At 35.7% G+C, this 19,071-nt stretch overlaps 1 protein-coding gene and 1 long non-coding RNA gene across 4 annotated transcripts in view; one reads left to right on the forward strand and one right to left on the reverse strand.

The window, feature by feature from the left end:
- Window positions 1–2,307: 2,307 nt before the first annotated feature.
- LRRC17 (leucine rich repeat containing 17) lies at window positions 2,308–17,435 on the reverse strand. 3 transcript variants are annotated; one of them, XM_042018426.1, is made up of 5 exons: window positions 17,207–17,435; window positions 16,197–16,321; window positions 8,118–8,992; window positions 4,507–4,662; window positions 2,308–3,221 (listed from the first exon to the last, which is right to left on the reverse strand). In XM_042018426.1, exons 3-5 carry the CDS (start codon window positions 8,872–8,874, stop codon window positions 2,830–2,832), a joined length of 1,305 nt encoding a protein of 434 aa, XP_041874360.1. In that variant the 5' UTR covers window positions 8,875–8,992; window positions 16,197–16,321; window positions 17,207–17,435; the 3' UTR covers window positions 2,308–2,829. The 3 variants fall into 3 exon arrangements, with proteins under 3 accessions (XP_041874360.1, XP_041874359.1, XP_041874358.1); XM_042018425.1 differs by having other exon boundaries at window positions 2,308–3,233; window positions 17,207–17,433; XM_042018424.1 differs by lacking the exon at window positions 17,207–17,435 and having other exon boundaries at window positions 2,308–3,233; window positions 16,197–16,464.
- The window catches only part of LOC121659838, a 30,465-nt gene continuing 25,697 nt past the window's right edge, over window positions 14,304–19,071 (forward strand). The window contains exon 1 of the long non-coding RNA XR_006014473.1: window positions 14,304–14,391. This is a non-coding gene — a long non-coding RNA (uncharacterized LOC121659838). The remainder of the gene's footprint in view (window positions 14,392–19,071) is intronic.

Raw genomic sequence — 19,071 nt, forward strand, 5'->3', positions numbered from 1 at the left:
CCAGGCACAGATCCACTTTTATTTTAATTATAGAAAACTAAACCACCACTTGAATATTTGTGTCTATTTTGACACAATTCTCTAGTATTATTATAAAAAATGAAATGTGTGATAACTTTAAGCAGCAAGGAATAAAATTATAGTGCATTGTAGTTAAAATAATAGAATTTCCAGCTACTCTCTGAAAGCTCCAAAGGCCATCCAAGGAAAATAGTATCAAGGACAATTCCAGCATTCAAAACTTCAGACCATTCTTCATTGCTAGAAGTCTTTTCATTTGTTGATTCCAGGTGTCTAATCAGTCCTGCTCTTAAGTACTGAATTTAATTTTATTTTATTGCACAAGTGTTTCTTTCATGGAGCTTCTGTGCTGACACTGATTTTACAGGGTCTCACAGAAGCCTTTATTTGGAGGACAGTTGTTAAACCATGTTTCTTGTTAATATGTCCCTCCCTCACATACAGATTTCACTTAATAACTGTGGCCAAACATCTCATGCTGTTAAACACAAGGTAGGATATTTAGCTCATTATCCCTCTTGGACCTTCAGCAGGTGCAGCACGTTCTGGTGCCACTGTTTGAAACCCTGAATGATCGCACCCCTCCCTTAACTCTTGCTGCTGCTGAACAATCATCCTATTTATCACTGTGTACCACAGGTTTTAGCCTTGGTCCTAAGAAGTATGTTCATGATCTGTTTGGGAATCCCCGGGGCCTTTGAATGAGAGCAATTAAGCCACTGCTTGTGGTCCTCAATCTTATCCCACTGCTTTTCCAGCTGGTACTTTTTGCTGACCAGAGAGATCAGAGACCTCTCACACAGATTTTGTCTTATATTCTTCTGGATTATCTTTTCCACCCAGATTTAGCCTGACTCAAGATAGCATTTTTTTTCCTAACACTGACTCTTTGCAGAAATTATTATAACATGGTTTATAAATGCATTTTTTCTTACTCAGATTTTCACCATTGTCTGTGCTGCCAATAACAGATGTTCTGCTGCGGTTTTGTTGTCTGTCCTTTTCAATCATACCCAGTGGTTCTGTGTTGAAATAATCCTCCACAATTTGAGAGAAGGAGGACAACTTCACTTTATACTGGCTACTATTTGTGACAGGCTTTTTTTTTTTTACTTTCAGCACTTTTAAGTTTCCAGATGTGCCCTATTTAGTGAATGCTACTGGCAAATGGGATTTTCCTCTCTGTTCCATCTTATCAGGATTAACCTTTAATAGTTAAGATAGTGCTTAAGATACTTCCAGGAACAGGGATGAGTCAGATACCATTATATTTTTGCTATAAAGTTTTTGAAGGATATTGTGGAAGAAATGGCTAAATTATCCAGTTTGTTAGGAAAGCACATGAATAATGGAGGACATGAAGGAAGGCAATTAATAAAAGGATGTGTTTGCTTTGAGATTCTTTGGCATTCCTACCACCCTTAATATCTCCTGATTTTTTCCTTTATGTTGTTCTTTTATTTCATGTTAGCACTAAAGCACTGAGTGCTTTGTCTTGTAAAACAAAAAGCATGATCTTTGGGACGGGTGGTTAAAGCACCAGAGGAATGCACAAACACCATAATTGTCTCCAGATCTTTAAAGGATCAAACTTTCTCCCTGGAGTTTTCCAGAACTTATTCCATGATAGCCAAGAGAAATTTAAAGATTTGGCCCTGAATTTCTACCCCACACTTAGGGATTTCATAGTGATCTAAGTATATTATGTAGCAAGGAATTTTATCTTTAGAGATATCATGTACTTAGCTGAGGCATTTGTATTGCTCTGTTTCTGTAATATTAGTACGATCACAGGTTTTAATCAATGCATATTCACATATCAAACACATAGTTGTTTGATAAGGAGGTGCTGTAACGTGCATTTCACAAACGAGCTGAGAGAAGAGTGAACTTAGAGAATGTCCCGTGCTTCTGAGCTCTCAGAAGCATACTTACTTCAGTTTGGGTGGGCACTGATGTGCTGGATGCAGACTACAGCATCCTTCACATGATCCTTGTCATCTAGAAGTGATGGCATGTAATCTGTGTCAAACTGATACAACAACATAAAATTCTTCCTAGAAAGATTTCAGCTCTGCCTGCCTCAGAAACCAAACAAGGCAATTATAAACATGTGGAGCTGGATCTGGAACCAACCATGTCTTGGCTACTTATCATTTTAAGGCAGATCAGGTAAGGAAGAGGCAGAGGCTGAGTTATTCATTCAAGACATAGCAGGAACACTGGTAAATCAACAAGTAGAACCCACCTTCTGTGTTTGAATCCTAGTTAGTATAACAACTGCCATTCCTCTTTTTCTAGAATTGTATTTAAGGTTAGTCTTAAGGTGGTTTTTTTTTGGTCTACAATAAAACAACAGGAAGTCAATACAAAAATCTTAGAAATGTTTTCTGGGAATATTTCAAGAAACTGATAGATACAAAGAACTGTCAATACATTCAAGAAAAATGTGTCTTGGTCACAATCCTGCAGCTATTTCTGTGTGAACACATAAACTGTGTTCATACATAAGACGGCTCCTCCCCACCATATTATGTACATTTGTGTCTATCGATTTCTACTGTATAGTTTCAAATATTTGCCAAAATATTTCACAAGAGCGTCCAGAACAAATTGTCAAAAACAATTGCTTGATGAAGGATGCTGTAGAACTAATGTCATTCTGTAGTTATTATCTGCAATAAACAGACATCTTTGTAGGCAGATAGTCCTACAAACCAACAGTATAATTAGAAAAAATGTAAACAGCATGTTTTTCTTTTTCAAAGTATCAAATATTTAAATGTACTAAGGAAAAGAGTTCCCTTATTAGCCTATCACAGTGACAATTACACCATGCTTCTTTACTGTTTGAACCGTTTGCTCTTTGTGTCTTTCCCATTCCTCATCATCTTTGTCCAGATCAAAAGTTTCTGGATAAATGGGAAGCTTGTCTTTTGGGCATTCCTCATAATAGCTTCGAACATATTTTCCAACAGACCATCCTTTGTATTCCTCAGGCATTTTGCATTCTAGGCCATTGTAGTGAACGTTGTAGTGATGCTTCAGCCAGTAGAAAAGATAATGAATGTTGTAATCACATCTCCAAGGATTCTCTCTCAGCCACAGTATTTTCAGAAAGTAAAGATCTTCCAGTACTCCATATTCAAAATTCTGCAAGCTGTTGTTTGATAGATCCAGCTCCTCTAAGTTATTGAGGCCTGAAAAAGCAGCTGGTCAATAGAAAAATAGTTACTGGTACCTTATAAAGATAACTTGGAAAAAAAACATTCATATCTGTGACAGGAAAAATATGCATATCTACAACAGGAAAAACATCTTTATAATTATACAGCTATTGCTGCTTTTTTTTTTTTTTTTTTTTTTGTCTAAAGGCTACAGAAGGACTTCTCAAACACCGAACTTTGAAATATGGCATGTTCCTTCAGAAGTGAGAAATATTAGGGGAGTGGTAGTGCTGGTAAAGCTGTAAAACACTTCATGGGTCTGCCTGAGTGTAGAACAGAGACAATGGAGATGGATGAATGCCTGATTTGCTTATTGAATCCTACTGTTATTGTCATGGTACAGAAGTAGGAATATGGAAACTTAATATTAGACAATGTGCAGGGCCAGTTGTTTTTTTATGCATATATGTGTTTATGTGCATGTATAGAACCTTTAAATTTAAATTAATATTTTAAGATTTGGAACACAGTACACATGGAGATGCATAATAATGCTTGTGAGTTTCATTTCAGAGGGCAGTTCCTACTTTTTGCAAGGATACTATTTCATTTAATGGCAGAAGTCTTAATTTAAATAATTCAACTCTGTAATGTTAAACCTCTTAAGTACCATTTTACTAATATTACCACTTTCTGATGCTGTTTAATTGCCAAGACGGTACTAGATAAGGCTTCTTATGCTTGATACACTTTCCCTCTCTCTCTCTTCCCCCAGCTTATGTCTGCTTTTATAATTAAAACCCAAATACATATAGGCTATAAGCAAATTGCCAATAAGGATACTTGAGTTCTAATAAAATATAACTTCAAAGCAATTATATGTAGTGATTTTTAACCAAAAAGAGTTTAAATCCTTTTGGTTTGTCTGTTATTTTATTGTCCAATACAATTGAAAAGTAGCCTCATCATGTGACATATTTTCTTAGATGTATCAAAGATACTTAAAAAATCATTTAACTACTTAGCATTTTGGAAAACTGTTAGCCTTCAGGTTCCAGAATTAGCTTTTGTACTTGGTTAGTTTAGTGTTAAGAAAGGGCAGCTGAAATGTGTCTTTCTCTACTGATTTTCATGATGAATATATTTCAGTGCAAACTTCTATGAATTAATTGTATGGCATGAAAGGTAAAATTTGGACCAACTTCTAGATTTTTAAATCGTGCCCCCCCCCCCCCCCCATTTATATCTGATAGAGACAGTATCAAAGTTTATAATTAATAAAAGAGAATTTTTAATGGATATTTAAAATTAATCTTACCAGGATCAATGTATGCTATTCCATTACTGTTTAGATTTAATATCTTCAGTTCACTGACATCTTCAAACTCCTTGGCTCGTAGCTGTCTAATTTTGTTGTTGGACAAATCAAGTTTAGCTATATCTGGAGGTATGTTACCTGGAACCTTCTTTAAATCTTAGAAAATGAAAAAGACATAACTTGTATCAGCTTTAGATTATTCTTACTGTTTAGGTATCACAGTTACATGCCAGACAGAGTATTGTCAGTCTAACAATGTTTCTTGTTTTCTTTCCCTTTTATCCCTTCTACTAGTGCCACCATGTTTTTTTAATTTCTGAATTTCATTGTTTCTTTACTTGTACCTTTACAGTTCATGTGGAAATTTTCTCTTCATTAGTGCTTATAGTAAAGCTTCTTTCAGTGTTTTATGTTTTTATTTTAGTAGAACTAGACCATTTGTTCTCACAGGGATAGGGTAAGTAGTGAAGATACTATACTAATAAAGAATGTGTGTGAAGGGCCTGACTGTGTAAAGAAAAGAAACCAGAGTAACTATATAAAAAACCATCCAGGCAGCAGAGTGGCATTCTGTCTGCTTCTCTCTCCTACATGTATCACTGGGATTTCCAAAGTAGCCAAGGACCTCTCAGTCATCAGTGTTCGTATCCTTACAGTGTTCCCTGCAAAAGAGCTTCAGAAAGAACAGTAGCAAGGGCCCATGCTTGAGAAGTGCAGACTGTGGTTTGAACCCAGTCAGAGTAATGTTAATAAACCTAATCTCCAGGGTTATTATATTTGTAGAATGAGTGTTCTAATCCTGCACTGTCATTCCAAGAAAATGAGCAGTATCTCTTGTTTGACTGTCTTTGAATGAAAGCAAGTAGTTTCTGGATCTGAGCTGGAATCTCTGTGGTCATTGTACTTCTGAAGTTCTGAAGATGTCTAGTGAATCAGGGATTTTTGAGACTAGAGCAACATATAAGAGTCTTCCTGCCTTATATCTGATTATGAGCACAGCTTTGATATTACAAAAACATCAATATTGTAACTACTCCAGCCTGCTGTGGTTGGATTGCTTCCTGCTTCTGCAGATGTCAAAGTTTCAGGGCCTATTTATTACCAAATGAATGCAAATAATGCTTGAATTTAGAGATGTTTGGCAGTACTAGAAAGCAGATTTTTTTTCAACTGTCCTTGAAAATACAAGTTCTTTGCAGAAAAGCAAACAAACTCCTTTTGTTTCCATTTTTTTTTTGCCTTTTTTTTTTGTAAAACAGAATCAAGGGCATAGAGTATTTCATTCTGGAGTACTACAAGGTCTGGCTGGTCTGATGAGAAGTAAGTAAATTATTAAAAAAAAAGAGAACATACACATGGATAAATGTATTTTTAAGATGTTTCTTTCCTGACCTTTCTGACATAAACTGAAGGCTCCTGACCTGTTGTCATACCTCTTTAGACATACTTAGTAGTGGTAGAGTGCTTGTCATTCTGTTCCCTCCATTGTAAAGGAATAATGGATTGCAGCTTTTCATGTCATCTTACTGGTTTAGCAACTGATGCACTTTTTTTTCTACTCTGATTTCTTGTCCACACAGATTTAGAGCAATGTTTGTGTTTTCCCTGGATTTTGTGTGCATTACATTCCTATTTCTGATGAAAATTCCAGTGAAATTGTGCATCCGCTGTACAATATTCATATACAAAGACAGTAAGTACGATGCTTTCATCAAAGATTACCATATGTTCAGAAATACCAAATATCAATGGGATAGCTGCATCCAGCTGTCAAGCATATGCACAGTAGATCTGGTACTTCCAAAAAAGTATTGAAGCGTACTCAAGTGTCCATGCTAGGCATGCAGGAAGTTCTGGTTTGATAATACTTAGTTCTTGACCTGAAGGAGGGAGTCCCTGTACTCTCTAGTGTGCTCGTGTAGAGATTGAAATAACTTTATTCCTCCATTATTAGTATTAAAGACAATAAACCATATTTTTAAATACCATAAACTCCTTTGAAACTCCCATGAAGATCAGACGACACTGAATGTTTCTATGAACTTAGAGAAAAAAGTAACATTTTTCTTGCCAGAAAAATATATGAGTGTGTTTCTGTATTCAGCTCATCTATTTGATACCACTGAGTGGGGAGAGCTGTAAAGTCAGTCTTTGCTTATATAAGGATTATAATTTATGGCTGGGTTTTGTTCAATAACAGTTTACTGGAGACATAAAGTAATAGTGATATAATTAAGACCCGATGAAGGATAATTAAGATCATAACATATAATCTAATAATTAAGATCCTATGTACAAGGAAAGGTAAGATAGGTCAATATTTAAAAAATAGTAAATGTTAGCAGGTAAAGCAGCATAAATAATTAATAAAAAAGATGTAGTAGTTGCATGGTAAAAGAAAGAGAAAATTGAGCCAGAGGGACAGGAAAGGAATTTAACTTTAAAAGTAAAGAACATAGACCATTTTTATGACATACATAGATAAACTATGTAATCAAATACTGAAATAATGAATCCTTGATATTTAGATATTATCTCCTTATACTGAATTTTGAGCTTGTCTCTGGCATAAAAGTGCAAGAGTAGGGGCATAGTGAGGTTTTTATTCAAAATCAAGTTACTCTTAAATCAAATAAAAGTTCAGCTGAAAAAACATACTGCTGTGATCTGGTATTGCAGGCTAAACTCCACTAAAATTGGGAAAAGGTCTCAAAATGTTGGCTGCTTCAAGCAATGCTTCTTGTTTCAGAATTGTTATGTTAAAGAATGATTCTCTTCTGAATTGTTTTGTTGTTTGCTTTGTTTCATCGTGGGATAAAATATGGGAAATATAAAGCACAAATAAATGTGCACTTTTGTGTTGATATATGCCCCATCTGGTTTACCCTTAAGGCTTAACTGTGGCTCTTAGGGGCCTGAGAAAGATTTAGGGATGGAATGGATCCAAGTGTCTGAAAAACATTTCTTGAAGTCCCTTCAACTTTGAATTGTTTGCTGGGTGCTGGGAGGAAGAACACAGAGGAGGTATTTCTTCATGAACACAAACATACAATTTCTTTCCTTATTAGAAGAAATCTTGCACAGCAAATGTGAAAATGCAGAGGCTTTCCTTTGCAGTCGGGTTCCTTTGGGCATTGAAAACAGAGCTGGCTGCTCCAGTTCTGCTTCACAACTCGCTTCTGACAAAGTTATTGCTATCTTTGTGTTTGTACAATGGAAGAAAGAAAAGACACTCTGTGCTTTTCTTTATCAGTTCAACAGTTTCAGCACAGCTGTAATTTGACTGATTCATATGTTTACAGTTGTACAATCAGACTAGTAACTTAAGTAATATGCTTAGTTTTTATTCCTGTTGATTTCTGTTAGATACTTACATTAGAGCACTAAGGATTATCTGTGGAATTTGGGCTGCAGAGCAGAGATAAAATGCAGAAAGTATTCCTACTTATTGCTGGTAGTTACAAGAGAAAACCAATTAACAGTATCAGTTTAAGTAAAGCAAGTACTAGTACTACATTCATTTGCAGTAAATAATGTGTGAATAAATGTAGTAAGGATTAAATAAATAGAATATTAAAATCATTAATTCAGTTATAATGACAGATACAAACCTTTTCTTTTGCAGTTCAGAGTTGGCATGGGAAACACATACATGTGGCACAAAGAGGAATCAAATTCTGGTTTGACAGGTTCAGGCTTCTCCCGTTTTATGTTTTTGGGGTCCTGCCTGTCCTCTTCACTGCATAGCTGATCAGCTTTTATCTGCTTTAGCTTTTGATTTTTCAGTTCTATTGGGTGCACACATTTGGCATAATTTCCCAAATTCCTGTTTGTTGGAACCTGTAGCATTGTAACAAGGGTTTCTAGTTCACAGCTGCAATGCCAGGGATTATCATAAAGACGTAGGTAGTTTAAACTGGGCGTATAAATAAAAATCTCCTCAGATAAAATCTTAATTTGGTTATGCTGAAGTAAGAGTGTGGTAAGTTTATCCAAACCATAAAAAGCCTCGCTCTCAATTTTTGATATGTCATTCTGTTGTAAATCCAGCGTTTTCAATACTTTGTACTTGGAGAACATATTATTCTTCAACTTACGTATCCTGTTTCTTGCTAGCAGCATATGTTTTGTATCCTCTGGCCAATCAGGTGCCACAAAAACCAATTTTCTTTCCTGACAATCTAGGTATTTCTCATGAAGGTAAGTGTAAATATCACATGTTAGGCCTCGGGCATTGCGCTTAACAGTGCTAGATGCTCTCCTTAAGATGTTTTCCCTTTCATTGTTTCTCAAACTCCTATTCCTTGTCCTCCTACAGTCAGATGTATTACAAAGAAGAAGTAGTAATATAATAGTAACTACTTGCATCCTGACATTCAGCTGGCCCCAGTTATTTTCTGTGACAGCTGGAACAGTTGAAATTTTTCGATAGTCAAAATCAGTGTTGTACAGGTCTGAGGAGGCACAGCTGCAGTGTGTGGGATCCCTGTGTTGGAAGAAAAGTAAAAGATTAGAACAGATGAAATGGGAATTTTCATGGAGGCTTGTATATAATATGCAGTCAAGTACTCAGTCATCACACTACTTGGAACTTCACAAATACTTTGAAGATTTAAGGTCCTATCTCTTTTTATTTGTTTGTTTGTTAGTTTTTATTGACTCTGGTCTACTGTTTTTTGTTTTGATTAAACATGGGAAACTATATGGACAATTTCTCACTAATATTTGTTAGGAGATTCTCATGTGTTCAGGAAAACAGCATCAGGCTGGACCTTTTAGTATTTAAGTTAATCTTGGAAGCTGAGCTCAGATGAGGAGTTTGAAGCTGGTCTTTTCCTACTTCTTGAGTGCTGAACAACAGGAACACATACACAGTCAGACTGGGGAAAGCCATCCAGTGTCCATCAAACTCCCAGTTTTAATTTGCCCTCAAGGGTGGGCTTGTTTTCAAGTCATTTTCTCAGGACTGTTCACCCCAGTTTTTGGGATTTTGTGCTTTCATCTCAGTAATCTGCTGTGACCATGGGTTCAGGATATTGGCCCAGACGGACTGAACCTGTATGAGGAATTCTTACATTTATGTCATACACTGAGAATTTCAACTGTTCACCTTTAATGTGATAGGTTTTTGAATTTGGTTGGGGTATTTCGTTTTGTTTTGGGTGTGGAGTTTGTTGTTTGGTTTTGGTTTTTTTTAGGTGAATTAAAAAACTTGCAAGACTTAATTTTATCTGTGAATGCCAGGGATTAAATATATGAACTACAAACTTTTTGTATTAATTCTAATTTATACCAGGAACAAAAATTTTTTCAAATTCTGTGGTTATTTGGGCAGCAAATCTTTCTGATAAAAAAGTAGAGACTTGTGTTCTTAAGTACTTTGAAAATGGAGTTTAGTAGGATTCAATGAAGGAACCATGAAGTTGTCATTGGTTTTCTCCAGTACCAGAGCAAAATGATATATTCAGTCTCAATTAAATTTGATAAACAGGCTTCAAAACTTCACCAGTCTGGGAGGAGGGTTTTGTTGTTATTGTGAGCTTGGAGTTGTCAACAACAATACATTTTAATCCTGTATTGTTTACAACTTCATTTATTCCTTCAGTAGCCCACTTGGGCTCTAAAAGTGTCTCACTAAATTTCTTGGTGTTTTTAAGAGCTTTAATTTGAAAGGTGTCTAAGAATGCAGTCACCATTATATATTTGTCCATTTTTTTCTCAGTTTAACATTTTTAGTTTTATCTCGCTTCCATTAATTAATGCTTTTTCATCGCTCTTCCTTGATGGAAAAACAGTGTTTGAATTTGCTTTAATTAATAATTTCTTAGAAAAGGCAATGTTATATGCAAATTTTTCTTACAATAAATCAAAGAATAACATTAATATTTTGTTCAGAAATTATGTTTCTTAATAGATTCATCCATTTATGGGCTATTTCTAATGTTAAGCATATAAAAAAAAAATTTGGTGTCATTTGTAGTCACTTTGTAGTGAAGTGTTAATCCGATGTTCTAGCCCAGAAACACACCAATATTTACACACAAGCTTTTAAAAATTACCATAGGTAAAATGCAGCTTAAGAACTTCAAACAAAAATGATTTGGGATAGCCAAACCAGTGGTGCAAGGGCTGGTTTTTTCCCTTTATCAATAGATCTAGTAATTTTATCATAGCAAACTATCAAATTAGTGAGGAATGCTTTGCCCTTGATAGGCTCATGCTGGCTGTTTGCTGTCACTTTTTCATCCTTTGTGTGCTTGGACAGGGCTTCACAGAGGATTTGCTACATAACCTTCCCAGGGACTCAGATGAAGCTGACTGGCCTGTAGTTTCTCAGATCTTCTTCCATTTCCTGAAAATGGATGTGGTATTTCCCATCTTCCAGTCATTAGAAATCTCCTCTGACCGTCATGACCTTTCAAAAATGAGTGAAGCCTCTCAATGACAAGAGACAGCTTTCTTCTTCTTGGATGCACCCTGTCTCATCCCATTTCCTCAGGTGCTCCCTGACATTAACTTCTTCTGCGATGGGGGTATTGCTTCACTCTCACAGACTCTGCTCACAGGCTCCAGCCAGGCACCTGAGAAGCCTTTAGACAAGCCTCAGCTGTAAAAACTGATGGAAAAAAGTAATTGAGTAGCTTGTCCTTGAAGATTAACCACTTTTCCTGGGCCCCTTTGCCCTCCAGGGCTGCCTACCACGAGATCCTATTAAACAGATCTCTTAACTAGTCAAAATCTGCTAGCAAGTTCAGGGTTTTTTCTTCTACCGTTTGTCCAATTTTCTTCTGTATGGATTTTGAACTTCTCATTTTCATGGCTGCAGTAACCAAAGCCACTCAAGTTCATTCAAGTTCACATTCACTCAAGTTCACATTCCTTGACATGTTGAAGAACACATTCCCGAGACCACTTGTCAGTCAGCTGGATCAAGAAATTGTCTTCAACATTCTCTAGAAGTCTCCGGGATTGTTCATGCCCAGCCATATTTTCTGGCAGCAGATATAAGTGACTAAAGTCTCTCATGAGTAACCAAGATAGGCAAGAGTAAGGCTTCCTTCAGCTGCCCAAAGGTTTCACCCACCATCTCTTCTTGACTGAGCAGATCAAGCAGTCTGCAGCAGATACCTACCACAATGTAATACTCATAGGTCTAGCTTATAATCATTACAAATAAGCTCTTGATTGACTTGTCACCTATTCCAATGCAAAGCTCCATTCATTCAAGCAATACTTTGCATAGAGTACAGCCCATCCTCACCTTTTTGTGCAGTTGTTCCTAAATGTTCTGGAACCTTTTATTGTACCCCTTCAGTTGTGTATGCTACCCTTTGCATCTCTGGAGTCACAGTGAAATCACAGCTCTGTACCTGTGCATGGACTTTGGTGCTGCTGGTTGATTCCCAAGTTACAAGTATTTGTGTTCAGACACTTGAGATAGAACCCTTTATACTGCTTTTGCATGGAAGGTTTCAGAGATTTTCCTCATCCCTATCCCCCCAGCTTTCTCACACTCCCTGTGCCTTCACTCCCTTCCAGGTTATGGTTATCCTCCATCTACATACCTATTTTTACTGATAACTCCTCTCTCAAATCCTTTGTTGCAGGAATATATTTCAAAAGCACAAACTTTCCTTTTTAGGGTTGTTTGGTTGGTACTGGATTTCCAGTTATCTGGATTGTCCTTTTGCCTGATAACTGAAGTAGGGCAAAGGTGACCACCACATGGAAAAAGACACAGACTCAACTATTACATTTTCATGTACAAGCACTTACTTTTTGCCTTTGTATTATATTGACATTTACTGTTAAACGTTCATCATACTAGGAGATTTGTTCCCATTATATAAGAATGGAACAATATCAGTAATACATGTTCTGCAGGTCAATAAAACATGGAAGCCTTATAATTACTCAAGTTTAATGTTCCACCTAGAAGGTAGAACTAAACAGGAAGCATTGTGTAAATTATATATTATATTACTGGTTAGAATAATGTACCAGAGTTCATGGAGAAAATTCACCAGTGGTTTAGATACCAAGATTGGCTGACTGTAATCTTGGTTTAGCAAAATGTGTAAACATGTACTAACCTTCAATCATGTGAAAAGTCCCTTGTGTTCTGTCGGACTGTATAGTGTATGTATCCTTTAAAATAATTAAATGACCATACTTCAAGTGAGTAACAGTAGCATCATGCCTCTCAGTATTCTACTTTGAGGCTTCCAAAGAAAATGGCTGAGATGATGAATATTGGGATGATTTAAAGATATTTACTCATGTTTTTTACCTTGTTACATACAAATATAATTTTAATATACTTCTGGACTTTTTTATCATTCAGCCTATGTAAATCTATTTAAATCTGTTGTGTAGAGATAGTACTAATGGAACTCTATGACTATTGACAAGGTAAAATTAAAAAGAAAATGAAAGTGTGGTTTTTTAATCCTGAAGGAAATTTAGAGGCATGTGTAATAGAAATATTTTTTGACTGATTTGCAGGATTCTGTCTGCTATACAAAATGAAATAAATGCCCCATACATTTCACTTAGGTAGCAGTTCTTTTATCTTTTTAATTTATTTAAAAATATATGCTAGATTCCCTTATGTGTTGCACAGAGTTTTACAGAAACTTTTAAAAGAAAATGCTATCCAAAAACTTCTTCTGCATGTCCAGTTCCTCATGACGATGCAAGAAGTTTGCAAGTTAGATATGTTCTTAAAAGTTTGTTTTTGAAAGAGAGGATTGTGGATAGGTGCATTGTGTGAGCCAAGGCCTTGTGTGACAACTGTAAAAGAAAGAGATATCCCAAACTGCTATTTGGAAGATCAGTGAGCTGAAGGCAGAGAATTTGCAAACTTACAAAAGTCTGCCATTCCTGTTTCAGAGGTATCCCTAGAGACTCAGAGTCTGCCTGGGACGTAGAATTGCTGGATTAAAAGCTGCCAGGGAGGAAAAGAGGCATGCTGTTCACAATAGCAGCCATCACAGAGATCTATAAGGATTTGAAGAATAGCTGTACATTGTTTCTCTTTCCTATGAGGAAAACAGATGTATGTCTTTCAACAACATCCCCACAAAGTTCAGAAACATGTTTGCATAATACATTTTAACTTTGGCTTTTCTTAGTCTGAAATGCCATATCCTCATATAACTAACATTTGTTTTGGCAAAGTTTTGCATTAGTGTCTCCAGTCCTACCACTCATCTCCTCATCTGTATTACTTTTATTATAATCTGTGTTTTCTCGATGTTGGCTGATATTTTGTTCTTTTTAGATTTCCATATATTTATGCTGAAGCTTGAAACATCATTTTTTTGATGTGTAAATAGCAAAGAAAAATTTTCCACTGACAAAATACCTTTTGCAGTTACTTTGTACCTTGTTAATATGACATTTTCCCAGTCACATGTGATGCTTCTGATTTAAAACCATAAGATTACACTCTTTGTATTGATGATTTTTAGACAAAAAGCAAAGCTCATTGTTTCTGAGATTATGGGGATGTACAAAAAAGTTGCTGTCCCGTGAAGAATCTGATAGCAGACAGATTTCATGAACATTTCACATGGCAATCCCAAAAGCATTAGCTCAGCACAGGTCCTGTGTACTATGGTAACTAACACAAAGTGCTTAGAGGTGGCAGTACTGCATTTCATAATGCTGCACATGAAGTTTGCTGTGGTGTATCAGACAACCTTTATTGGAGCAAGGAGCTAGTGAAGTGTAGGGGTCATTTTTTATTCTCTCATACTATTCCATACAAGCATTTTAGCCTCCATATTGTACAACAGAGATAATCAGCTAAAATTTCCCTCTGAAAACTTCTGTTACATATGGTGGACATGAATACTGTCCATCAGGAGTAAATGTCAGAAGGTGAGTTTGTCAGATTTCTTTAAAACTATCCTGAGATTTCAAATGCCAAAATTAATTGAAAAACCAGTATGACAGGATTCCTGCACAATTTAGCTGTAACACAAACAAGGATTTTTGGTAGTCTGTGTGATTGCTGAGTTCTAAAGAAGATGTTGCTTTAAAAATGGAAGAAGAAGGCATGTGTTAAAATTCCCAGATCATAAAAATTGGTCATATGGCCAATAAAGGAAATCAGCTTCTCTTCAAAACTATTATAAGGTTTTGATCACAGTCTTCAGAATGCAGTAAGAAATGCTTACCTGTGTCTTAAATTATGCAGCCTTGCAGCAACATATACATTAAAAAGACTCAGACCTACCAGAGTATTTACCCCAGTCTCTTAATTTAGTATCTGTTTTATCAGATATGTTTGGAAATATACTTCTCCAAGTTTTATTTTTCCCCACTCATTTCTGTGGAATATCACACTAAAAGGCAAAAAGGTTTGGGCTTCTATGAGGAAGGATACTTTTACTTCTGTACTTAATATGAATTAAATATTTCCATTTCAAAAAAAAGGCTCCACAAATAACACATGCCTTTATATTCTAATATCTGGTTCTAATGTGCATTGTTGGAGGTTTTTTTGTGAAATGTAGTCTTATACTTAATTTCTTAATATTTTTGTATTATTTTTTAAAAACAGCATTCTTTTACTCTTCCTATCTCTTTGCATTTGTGTTCAGTTCAAGTTAGCAGGTTTCCCCACTCTATATTGAAAGCACAAAGTCAGTTCCAAAAGTCAGTATGCCACTCCTTAAGCAGTCAGCTCCTCAGTGGGAGTTCCCATCTTCTTCAAAATGACTAATTTTGCTGACTTGCAGAGCTGCATGACTACAACTAAATGTCTACCAGAGCAGAAGGTCCTAATTCTAGGTTTTGATTTTCTCTATGCTTTCATTTGTGGTGCTTGTGGTAATTGTTATTTATCCCAGTTAGAAATGTAGTTCAGTCAAATGAATAGTTTTCAGTGTGGTATAAGCCTGCAGATGGAAATTTAAATAAATTCAGAGTATAGATTCTTGATTTTACGGAGTGCTGTTGATTAACATTTTCCACTTACACAATTTGCTTTCTCTTAACTAACGTTTAGTATAAAGAAGTGTTTTCCAAAAGAACTGATCAAAACCTAAAATTGCATGACTCACTTTTGGATAATTCCCTTTTGTAACTCTTTCAATTTTTTCAGTTTCTTTTAATAGTACTCTTCTAAAATAATTACATTATTTGAGAAGTTTTAACTACACATTTCTGCTTTTAATGTCTTTTGATAGAGATCTGGTTTTCATTTCCAGCAGGCAGTGCTGGAATAGCAAAAAATAGCAAAAGCAGTCCAACAAACTTACACTGAAAAGTCATATTTGCAAAGCATGCACAAAGGAGTTCCAAATAGTTAAAAAAGTATGCTTTTGCAGTTTTACTTGAGATAACTTTACAATGTTACTGATTTCATATGGTGAAATATCTTGCACAATAGTGCTATTCCCCAGTAATTTACAACACAATGAGAAGGGGGAAAAGTGCAGCAGAAGGAATGGACTTTCAAACTCCAGCAAGTAGATAATTCTATTTCATATTGAACATCTTTTCTTTACAGTAATTTTCAGAAAACTTTAACTATTGCATTTTATGTTCTTTTGATTCTGTATCATGCCCTTGTAAAAAAATTCTCTCTGTTTTTCTGTGGGTTTTTTGCAAAGCTTCCCCAGTTAACAACAGTAAGTGAGTTTAGCTCACTGTAGAAAATTCACAAAGTTTTACCATACCTGGACTCTGGAAAAGCCTGTCACAAGGTCATCTGTTTGGAAATTCCAGGTTGCGTTCAGGTTTGTAGTTCACGTCTTTCTTTCATAATGTGAAGCAGAGGATCCTTTATATGACTGGCAGCATCCTGCATTCATGGTATACTGAAGTTGAGCAAGCACTGCAGCAGCCTTCCAGGGTTTTGAATTACATGACTACAGCTGTTTAAGTTTTACTAAGGAATAATAGCACTATAGGTTTGGATCACTTCCAGCAAACTGTCAGATCTATAAACAGCTAGTACTTACTGCATAATGAGAACAAGCCTTGCTTTTTGTAGCCATAAATAGACTAATTGTATGTTATGATTAGTTGGGGGTTTATATCTGGAGCTTTAAAAATGCAGTATTTACTAAGATATCAAAAAAATAAAAGCCACTCTGTGCTGGAAAAAAATACAAATTTACAGTTGATTTCCTGAGAAGGAAGTTAATTAAAAAGTGAACTTTTGTTACAGTTTTACATTGGTCTAATATATAAATTGAAGTGGTATTTATAACTGCAATCTAAAAATAGTTATGTTTTGGATTATTGTAGTATCCTACTAAACTTCTACAGAAAACCAGGGTTTTAGAATGCAGTACTGTTTTAGAAACTTTCAAGTATATACTGTACCTTGAAACATACTCCAAAAGCAGTATGAAATGCCAAATTGTAAGACAATGGAAGTCTCCTAATGTTTAAGTAAAGACTCAGACATAAATTTCTTCATATACTGAGAAGATTCTCCATATAACAAAATGCATGTGAAATGATAGCGATGGAGTCTGAGGAATATAACAGTTTAACTTTCCATCTAACAAAACCTTTTCAGAACAAAGGATGAGGCAGATGGGACAACAGTCTTGTTCTAATTGCTCTCTACTGAGCGTCTGTTTTCTTGTTTATGAGAATCATGCTGAGATTGTTGTGCAGTGACAGTGTGAAATTTTAAATGAGGGCTGAGGTTAGAGGAAAGTTAAGAACTACCTACCTCTGAGTAACTTTTTCAAAATGCCAGTAATTGGTTCTGTTTCCCGAAAGCATCATTCCTGCTTGTTTGGAAGTGTCATCATGAGCCGTAGGGATCTGCCTCTAGAAAGCGTGATCCAGTAGTAGTCAGGGAGAAGTGATCATCATCAAACCGGGAAAACCACAATCCTCCCTTTCCAGAGGACCGTGGGTTTGCTTGCCAGTGTATTTGAGAGCTCAGAAAGGAATTCCACAACTTTCTCCATTTTAGGATACTGGAACAGTGCTTAATGATTATGACCAAGTACTTAAGTGAACATTTAAAACCAAAAAAAACATCGAATTGCATCACAGTTGGATAAAGGATTTTAAAAAGGTTTTTTTCCCCTCACTGGATGAACTAAACCAAAGGGAACTTTTGTAAGGTTAACATTTCAGAATTAGTTGGAAAACTGTAGAGAAGTTATACTATAAACATTGAAATTGTGCTTAAAATATTATATAGGATATGTGTTTTTCATGTTTTTTTCGTGTTTCTTGGTTTTTTCTTTTGTTTTAATATTACAGTTCTTTTTATATGAGTTCTTCTATTGCCACTACTTCTGCAGGATTTGAATATTTATTTAGAAAGCCCTTCTGAAAAATGGGTGATTATGTTAAGGGTTGTGTGATTGGCAACTTAAGGACCAAGGCATTTAATTAGCTCGTTAAAACAGAGGCAGAAAACTGAGAATTAAGCAGACATTTTCGAGTCCATTGTTATAAAACAAGGCCATCTTTTCTTTGAATATTATGTTCTTATGTGGTAATAATACTAGATAAATTGTAGGCATGGGAGTTTTTGCACAAACTCATGGTAATTAAGATTTTATCTGTATGGTACAGATAGTAAATATTTTTATTAATGAATTTCAATGTATTTCTATAAAAATCTAGAGATCCTGTTGATTCTTGCTCAAAAGGTACCCTATTACACCACTGACATTCTCAGAGCCCCACCTAGAAAGCATAAGATATCTTTGTTCTGCTTCTGATGCCGAACAAGTATAGGTGGAAAATTTTCTGCTTTTAGACACAAAACTGGTAAGACCTAAGGGTATAAAGCAATTGCATATCATGCCCAAAATGTGTTACAGCAGTCTGTCACTTGCTGTGGGTAACAACAGCTGGATAAGAGAACACAAGCCACTGGGAAAAATAAATTTATCCCTTTCATTTCTTGACATCTGCGGGGTGTTCCCCCCGCTCCAGCTTAATTGGGAGAATTCTCATTTTGGACAAATTCTGGCTTCTTCGGACATTATCAAGCAACTAAAAGGGGCCATCACTTGGGGATTGAATCTGAGCTATGTTCTTTATTTTTATTGAAGAAGAGGATGATTGTTTATATTTACTGAGTACAAACTTGTGTAACTGAAGAATAGTATAAGTTACACATGCTCTGCTATTTATTTTTAGAAAAATGCTAATTCAGGAATATGTTAATATAAGCTCTTTTTTTGGACAATGGAAAATTAAAAGAAAAATAGCATGTGGAGACAAGCCATCAGTGTAATGTGCCAAACATCTGAAAGGATGTCACAATTCATTTTATGATTCATGACAAAGACAGGATACAAAAAAGATAGTCCCATTGTAAACTGAGCCTCTGGACAGAGGGAGCAAATTTGGGGTAACTACATCATTACTTGAAATTATAATTGGAGAATTAACCCTGATATGCAAATGAACCAAATTTATAAAAGTGTGAAAAACCCATGACCCAGGGTCCATCTTGGGTGGAGCCCCTCAGAGGCCTTTGACTCCCAAGGTGCACCTTTGAAGGCCCTTCAAATAAATACCCGCTTTATTCTCTTAATCATATGTAGCCTCTGTTGTCAGGTAGCC

This window comes from Corvus kubaryi, unplaced genomic scaffold (genome assembly GCF_017639235.1).
Source record: "Corvus kubaryi isolate FWS band 111438036 unplaced genomic scaffold, C.kubaryi_AGA036_p1.0 137, whole genome shotgun sequence".
In the NCBI taxonomy this organism is placed as follows: domain Eukaryota; kingdom Metazoa; phylum Chordata; class Aves; order Passeriformes; family Corvidae; genus Corvus; species Corvus kubaryi.